This window comes from Arachis duranensis, chromosome 2 (genome assembly GCF_000817695.3).
Source record: "Arachis duranensis cultivar V14167 chromosome 2, aradu.V14167.gnm2.J7QH, whole genome shotgun sequence".
NCBI classification, from domain to species: Eukaryota; Viridiplantae; Streptophyta; class Magnoliopsida; order Fabales; family Fabaceae; genus Arachis; species Arachis duranensis.
Genome location: NC_029773.3, coordinates 52,670,845 through 52,679,928, shown reverse-complemented (window position 1 = coordinate 52,679,928; position 9,084 = coordinate 52,670,845). Strand labels below are relative to the sequence as shown.

General features: G+C 31.8%; 1 protein-coding gene across 1 annotated transcript; it reads left to right on the top strand.

Annotated features, from left to right (window-relative positions):
* The first annotated feature begins 4,408 nt into the window (after positions 1–4,408).
* Positions 4,409–5,678, top strand: LOC107474413 (40S ribosomal protein S3). The gene is made up of 5 exons (XM_052257825.1): positions 4,409–4,431; positions 4,634–4,688; positions 4,767–4,902; positions 5,379–5,488; positions 5,568–5,678. The coding sequence occupies exons 1-5, from the start codon at positions 4,409–4,411 to the stop codon at positions 5,676–5,678; spliced, it is 435 nt and encodes a 144-aa protein (XP_052113785.1).
* Positions 5,679–9,084: the final 3,406 nt, after the last annotated feature.

The following is a 9,084-nucleotide window of genomic DNA, read 5'->3' as shown; positions in this document are numbered from 1 at the left end:
GGCTGCCATCTCCTTTTCTTGTTCGAAAATTTCAGCAAGGTTGTCTCTGGATTGTTGTAATTTAGCTTCTCTTAGTTTCCTCTTCAGAGTCCTTTCAGGTTCTGGATCAGCTTCAACAAGAATGCTTTTTTCCTTGTTCCTGCTCATATGAAAGAGAAGAGAACAGAAAAAGAAGAGGGATCATCTATGTCACAATAAAGACGTTCCTTATTATTTGTAGAAGAAGAAAGGGGATAAAGAAAGGAGAATCTAAATACAAGGGTGAGGACAAGGGCAGTGATTTGAGATAAAGAGAAGTGTTAGTAAATGAATGAATAAATAGAATAATATGAGAGAGGGAGAAATTTTCGAAAATAAATTTTAAAAAGGAGTAAATGATTTTCGAAAAATAAAGATAAGAAATAAAATTAAAATAAAAATTTAAAACAATTAATTAATTAAAGAAAGAATTTTTGAAAAAGAGGGAGCTATTTTCAAAAATGAGAGGGAGGTATTTTCGAAAATTAGAGAGAGAAAAGTTGTTAGGTGGTTTTGAAAAAGATAAGAAAAAAACAAAAAGTTAATTAGTTAGTTGAAAAAGATTTGAAAATCAAATTTGAAAAGATAAGAAGATAAGAAGTTAGAAAATATATTTTAAAATCAAATTTTTGAAAAAAAGATAAAATTTTGAAAAAAAAATATGATATAAAAGATAAAATGAAAAAATATGATTAAAAAGATATGGTTAGAAAAGATTTAATTTTTAAAATTAAAATTAATTATTTAACTAACAAGAAACTAAAATATATGATTCTAGAATTTAAATATTGAACCTTTCTTAACAAGAAAGTAACAAACTTCAAATTTTTGAATCAATCATATTAATTGTTAGCATAATTTTTGAAAATAAAGATAAAACTAAGAATAAATATTTTTGAAAAATATTTTAAAACATTAAATTTTCGAAAATTAAATAAAAAATGAAAAAGATTTGATTTTTGAAAAAATTTTAATAAGATAAGATTTTTAGAATTTGAAATTTTGACTTGACTTACAAGAAACAACTAATTTTAAAAATTTTTGACTAAGTCAACCCAAATTTTTGAAATGTTGAGAGAGAAAAAGAAAAGGTATTTTTATTTTTGAATTTTTAATGATGAGAGAGAAAAACACAAATATGACCCAAAACATGAAAATTTTGAATCAAAACCAATGATGCATGCAAGAACACTATGAATGTCAAGATGAACACCAAGAACACCTTGAAGATCATGATGAACATCAAGAACATATTTTTGAAAATTTTTTTATGCAAAGAAAACATGCAAGACACCAAACTTAGAAATCTTTAATGCTTAGACAATATGAATACATAAATGCGTATGAAAAATAATAAAAGACACAAAAGAAGAAAACATCAAGATCAAATAAGAAGACTTACCAAGAACAACTTGAAGATCATGAAGAATACTATGAATGCATGAATTTTTATCTCCGACAACGGCACCAAAAACTTGGTGCACGAAATTGTGATCATCAACAATGGCGCCAAAAAACTTGGTAGCACTCTCAAACGTGAATCACACTTAGTCACAACTCCGCACAACTAACCAGCAAGTGCACTGGGTCGTCCAAGTAATACCTTACGTGAGTAAGGGTCGATCCCACGGAGATTGTTGGTATGAAGCAATCTATGGTCATCTTGTAAATCTCAGTTAGGCGGATAGTAAATGTTATGGAGTTTTCGAATAATAAATAAAACAGAAAATAAAGATAGAGTTACTCATGTAATTCAATGGTGGGAATTTCAGAGAAGTGTGTGGAGGTGCTTGTCCCTGTTGGATCTCTACTTTCTCACTGTCTTCCTTCAATCCTTCTTATTCATTTCCATGACAAGCTGTATGTAGGGCATCACTGTTGTCAATGGCTACATTCCATCCTCTCAGTGAAAAAGGTCCAAATGCTCTGTCACGACACGGCTAATCATCTGTCGGTTCTCGATCATGTTGGAATAGAATCCCTTGATTCTTTTGCGTTTGTCATCACGACCAACAATCACGAGTTTGAAGCTTGTCACAGTCATTCAATCCCTGAATCCTACTCGGAATACCACAGACAAGGTTTAGACTTTCTGGATTCTCATGAATGCCGCCATCAATCTAGCTTATACCACGAAGATTCTGATTAAGGAATCCAAGATATATGCGCCCGGTCTAAGGTAGAACGAAAGTGGTTGTCAGTCACGCGTTCATAGGTGAGAATGATGATGAGTGTCACGGATCATCACATTCATCATGTTGAAGTGCAACGAATATCTTAGAATAAGAACAAGCGGAATTGAATAGAAAATAGTAGAAATTGCATTAAAACTTGAGGTACAGCAGAGCTCCACACCCTTAATATATGGTGTGTAGAAACTCCACCATTAAAAATACATAAGTGATGAAGGTCCAGGCATGGCCAAATGGCCAGCCCCCAAACGTGATGAAAAGATCAAAAAATACAATCAAAGACACTGAATACAATAGTAAAAGGTCCTATTTATACTAGACTAGCTACTAGGGTTTACAGAAGTAAGTAATTGATGCAGAAATCCACTTTCGGGGCCCACTTGGTGTGTGCTTGGGCTGAGCTTGAGCTTTACACATGCAGAGGCTTTTTTTTGGAGTTGAACGCCAAGTTGTAACGTGTTTTTGGCATTCAACTCTGGTTCGTGATGTGTTTCTGGCGTTTGACTCCAGAATACAGCATGGAACAGATGTTGAGTGCCAGTTTATGTCATCTAATCTCGAATAAAGTATGGACTATTATATATTGCTGGAAAGCTCTGGATGTCTAATTTCCAAAGCCGTTGAGAGCGCGCCATTTAAAGTTTTGTAGCCCCAAAAAATCCATTTCGAGTGCAGGGATGTCAGAATCCAACAACATCAGCAGTCCTTTGTCAGCCTTTTATCAGAGTTTTGCTCAGGCCTCTCAATTTCAGCCATAAATTACCTGAAATCACAGAAAAACACACAAGCTCATAGTAAAGTCCAGAAATGTGAATTTAGCATAAAAACTAAAGAAAACATCCCTAAAAGTAGCTAGATCCTACTAAAAATTCCTAAAAACAATGTCAAAAAGCGTATAAATTATCCGCTCATCAAACAACTCAAACAAGGAAGATATTTCGAGACATTAGCTCCTCAACTAATATAATGCCCCCAACACATAATTGTTGAATGCTTAAGCAATCAACACCAAGACAAGGTATGTTGTAGATATAGAAATCAGTATTCTATTATCATTAGAATATAAATCCAACTCTTCCATATAAGTATCAAATAACTTTAACTCAAACCTTCATGTGTAAAAAGTAAGAACAATACACTTTTCATCCACAAATTACTTTTACTCTGTATTTTCCAACCTGAATTTACTATATCAACACTTCTCTACAACGAAGATTGGTAAATATTTTAGCCTAATTTATTCTTCTAAAACCTCTAACCAAGCACCTCATCTTTCACTCTCCAAGAAACACACTTCACAAGAAGCTGATGTCCAGGATGATAAATTATTAAATATCTATTTTTATCGCCATTTTTTTCAAGTTATTGAACATAACAAACTTCTATATTTCTCAACTTATGATAAATCACTACAAAATTTATATTTGTTTGTGGTAGTTTTTTAATGGGAGTTACTAAAAACCTCCGCAATATATTTTATTTGTGACAAATTATAAAACTCTCTAAATAATTAACAAAAACTCCCACTATTATAATATTTCTAATTCAATTAATTATAAAACAATTCAACCAAAAAAAGTATTTACTCAGCCCATAAGAAACAAAAAAATCAAAACAGGGCTTCGAGAGAGAAAAAACGAAGGAGAGTGAGATCGAAACCCTAGAATCCACGGCCACCGCCACCGCTATTCATCTCTTTCATTGTTGTCGTTATTGTCTCCTTCAATGAGACGTCACCGCTGGAGTTATGAATGAAGGACAAGGTGATTGTGGAGCCTCTACTCTGTTTTTGCGTCATTTTCCACGACAGATTCTTTTGCTGGTTCTGCTTTTGTTCCGGGGGCTTGAAGCACTTAGAGCACAGTTTTGGCGCGGATGCGGTGGCACTGGCGGAGCAGATCTGGAAGGCAAGCGAGCGGAAGTCTCTGGAAGCTTCGATTGAAGCTGCGATAGTACGATCGAAGCTATCAAACCTTATGGAACTAATTCTTATGTCGTTCCGAGTCATTGAGGTAAGGATTTGTTCCTACTTTGTAAAGGTTTCCATGAACTGAACAATAAAAATGAAAGAGGGTTGGGTCTTTATTTTTATGAACTTTTTGTATGAACTTTATTCAGGAAATTCTATTATATTCATGTTGTAATGCTAGAGTGATAAATCTTTTAATATTAACTCTTTAGCTACTGCTTCTTTTGCTATGTCATTATATTGCTCTGATTGGTTTGTTACATTGTAAATTTTATTTTATTTTTTGAATGAATTATGTTTTGTATTTATTTGGATCTTCATTTTTTTTAGATGTTAGGGGCTGGTGTTAGTCAAGTTGCTGTATGCACATTCTTCTAGTGAATAGGATACTTCCCTTGCTGTGTATCTGTACCACTAAACAATATGAAATTTATTTCTAAAACTACTTTTGCAGGGCCTGCTATGGTGTTTTGAGGTTTGTTATGGAAAATGGCGCCAAGGGATGCGAGGTATGTTCTTGACAGCATCTGATTTCAGGTTTCCTTGTTGCTATGCTTAGGTCGTGATAATATTTTGACTCTCCACAGGTCATCGTTAGTGGCAAGTTGAGGGCTCAACGTGCTAAATCCATGAAGTTCAAGGATGGGTACATGATTTTCTCAGGGCAACCAGTCAAGGACTACATTGATTCTGCTGTAAGACATGTACTCCTTAGGCAGTTCAGTATATACTTTTAGATAAGTCTTCCTTTGATTGCATTGATAGTGTATGCATTTTTTTTTTGTTATGAAGGGATTTGGATAAGAAATTTTGCAGATGAGTAACTTCACAAAGCTTTCATGAGGTACAGCTTTTTTTTTTGTTCTTTTCTTTTGTTTTTTGCTTCAAGTCTTCGTTTGTTTTGGTTTTGCTGTGTATTATTTCAGGCATATACGAGCAAGTTGCAGCTTAAAGTGGATCACTTGCTGGAAGAGAATGCAAGACTCAAGAGACAACAACAAAAGGCATGCATCTTCATTTATATACATAAAGACACACATTTTAGTTACCAGTGATTTTGTTTGTTTATGTTTATGTTTTAATATTTCATCAAGTGAACCTTATATTCGTTTAGTTCTTGCAAAATAGAATCTGGTTTAACTTTGAGCGTTGAAGTTGGTGTTTTACACTTGAAATTTATTGTATGTATAATTTGTCAGGTAAATTTATTGCTGAGGTTTCATGCTCCAAAGAATGTAACAAGAAAAATGGGACTTATGCTCAAGCTAACAAGCCTGCATCTGCTGATGATGAAGATATGGACCCCACTGTAAGTTTCATTGCAGCATTGCAATGCTTTTAAATAGTGATTTGATTTTCTGAAATATTCCATATCTTTTTGGGTGCAGCAATACCTTGAGAGCAGGCTCAAGTACCTTGCGGATCAGAAGGCTGAAGGGATTAACCCATACCCACACAACAGAAATGATAGTAGAGTCATTACAACATGTTTAAATTGAAGATAATTGATCCAAGTTTCATAAGTGCTAATTCAATATAGGGACTCTCTTCCCAGAAATTAAAGTGTCATTACAACACGTTTAAATTGAAGATAATTGAAACCCCTGCTTGCTTTATTTTGAATTGTTTTTTAACTGCTATGCGAGCTGTTGGTCCAACTCTTCTCACGATTTGGTAATTTCTTTTGTTGATTCAGGTTGGAAGAGTTTGCTTGCTGTAACAGATTAGCTTACAAGGGAATTATAATTATTCAGTTTTTAGGTATGAATTAGGTGTTAAAGGATCCCCAATAACTGGCAACATCCTCTTCCATCTCCTCAATAGTCTTCCCCTTTTATCTTTTTTCCACTGTTTGAGCCAATTTTATTATGAGTTTGTATTGTTGCCTGCCTAATTCAGTTGTAATTTAAGCATGCTTTATTGATTGTATTTACTTCTTATTTATTTCTGATTAATCAATTAATTAATATGCAAAAGTAGTGTAAATATCTCAAGTTCTAAATCTGGTGTAAAGCTATTTACTTATTATTTACTTGTTATTTATTTCTAGGTATGGGAAGGTTTATAAAGGTATTCTTGTTGACGGTGCTACTGTCACCATAAAACGTGCACAGGAAGTCTCACTGCAAGGTGAGAGGGAGTTTCTTACAGAAATACAGTTGCTGTCGTGACTGCATCACCAAAACCTTGTGTCTCTAATTGGATATTCTGATGAAGAGGGTGAACAAGTAACACTCATTATAATCTGTTTTACCAAGTTCTTAAGTTATCTTTAAATGTTTAGTTATTTTTGGAAGATTTAATTTACCTTAAAGTTCCATTAGCTTGCTGTTCATATGGACTATATGAGACTATGATTTGAATTAACAAAATGATATTGAAATTGAAATTGTTTCATTAAAAAGAACATAGTAGTGCATAAAAGATGAAACAACTTCCCCTGAATATATTCATTAAAAAGGTTAATGTTTAGTTGAAAAAAAGACACAGCCTAGTGAGTTTCTGTTCTTGTGACTTGTTATTGCAGATGCTGGTTTACGAATATATGCCGAACGGAACGCTAAGGGATCACCTCTCGCGTACGCCTAATCCTCTTATCAACTAAATTTTCTGTGTTGTGACTTTGATATCTTTGTATGTAGCCTCACCTTTAATTATTCATGACAGCTTCTTCAAGAACACCTCTGAGTTTTACAATAAAAATGAAGATTGCTCTAGGATCCACTAAAGGTCTTTTGTATCTACACACAGAAGCTGATCTTCCAATATTCCATAGAGATGTCAAGGCCAGTAATATACTATTGGACTCTAAATTCAATGCAAAAGTTGCTGATTTTGGACTTTTGTGACTCGCCCCGGTGCCAGATCTCGAAGGAGTTGTGCCTGGTCATGTATCTACAATGGTAAAAGGGACCAGTAAGGCTTTTGTACATTGTGTGCATTAAGAAATGAAATGGACAAAGCAACCTGATTAAGGTTTTTTGTTTCCCAAGAAAAGTGACTAATGAGTTCAAATAAAGATTATTTTTATGGATTTGTTTTGCTTTGTCTTTGGAGGTGAATTTGTTTTTAATGATGGTGTTTTCTACTTTTATGTCAAATTCTTGTACTCATAACTGTCATGATAAATTCAGCTATAGACCTTTGTCTATTGCAGTATACTTTCATATAGAACATAAAGCTTCTATGCTCCTAAAATCTTTGTTTTAAAAGTATTTCTTTTATTTTAATTTTCTTTTACATTTTTAATGTCTTGCTTAAATATTTTTTTTAATAATAAATGATCAGTAGTATAACAATAATGTAAATTAATTTTTAAAAATTATATTGACAGGTTTGTGAAGGTTTGAAACCTTCACAAAATAGCAATTATTTTTAAAATGAAAAAGTCTTTTTGTGGGGGTTTTGAATCGCCACAAACATTGACTAAGAATTGCCACAAAAATTCAATATAAAACCCCTACTAAACATACACAAACCCCCCCTGAATAGATTGTGGAGGTTTTTCAAAACCCCCACAAATGACCTCGTGGCACTTCAAATTTTGGGAGTATTAGAAGCTCCAGAAACTATTTGGTGGGGGTTATAAACCTCCACAAATAAAAGAGAAAAACTGTCACAAATAAACAAAAATCTTGTAGTGGATGAAGGAGTGAAAGATTTTGTAATATATAAAAGTCATTGCCATCTATTCAACTTAAATATAGATATTTTAAAAATTAGTTACAATACTACATTTGTATACTCTGAAATTTTGTAATTTATTTATCGTAGAATCTATTATCTTCAATTAATGTATATTTGATGTGAATTTTATTTGTTATTTATGAGAATTAGATAGTTTTATCATGCAGATAATTTTAAATGGAATTAATACATTTATATTGTGAAATGAATGGAATCTAATAGTCTTTACCATAATGCAAATTCTAAGGTATAAATAAGATAACATAGCCATAAATATATGGATTCAAACCCTTTAATCTCAAAATTAATTAAAATATCTCCTGTTAAACGATTGAAAAAAAAACATAGTTTAAACCAAGAAAAAAGAGTTTAAGCTATATATTTAACACATCAGAAAAATCTACAAGTAAATATTTATCACAATTGAACCACCTATATAAAATTTTTAAATCCTTTCAATTACCAAAATACTTAAGTTTTCTTTGATGGTCCAAAAATTTTTAGTTCTCAACAAAAGAAAAGATGTACTATATTTTTGAAAGTACCGATCTTCTAACTCAAGGAGTAACCAACACATAAGAATTGCATGCTTAAGCAATCAACATAAAAAATAAAGTATGTTATAGATATAAAAAATGAGTCCTCCGATTGAAGGTTAATAAATATAATATATTATAAAAGCTTAGAATATTCCATAAGCTATATTAGATATTGATCATATAAAAAATTAATTGGATATTTAATAATACACGAAACTCCAGTTCAATAGACATATAATTGTGAGATTTAGAATTACACTTTTTATTAAAAGACTAATCATATTTTTATTTTCTTTGACGCCATTCACCTTAGATACCTCTCAATACTCAGCTTACATTTTTATTTCAAACTACTATCAATTAAATAAAGAATTTACTATGATTCAAAGATCTTTATAAACCATTTTACATATATTCTCTCAAGAATATAGATATTTAAAAAGTTAATTACAATACTATATTTATATACTCTGAAATTTTATTTTTAATTATTCTAGATTCTTAAAATTAGACATTTTTGTCATTCAATTATTTTAATTTCATAAAGACATTCCTATATATCAGACATGGGTAATCTAATAAGAAAATATTACATTAATGTCAAATTTTAATGTAGAAATAAGATAACACAACCAGAAATATATGGATTCAAAATTTTATCTCTCATAGTTTATTAAAA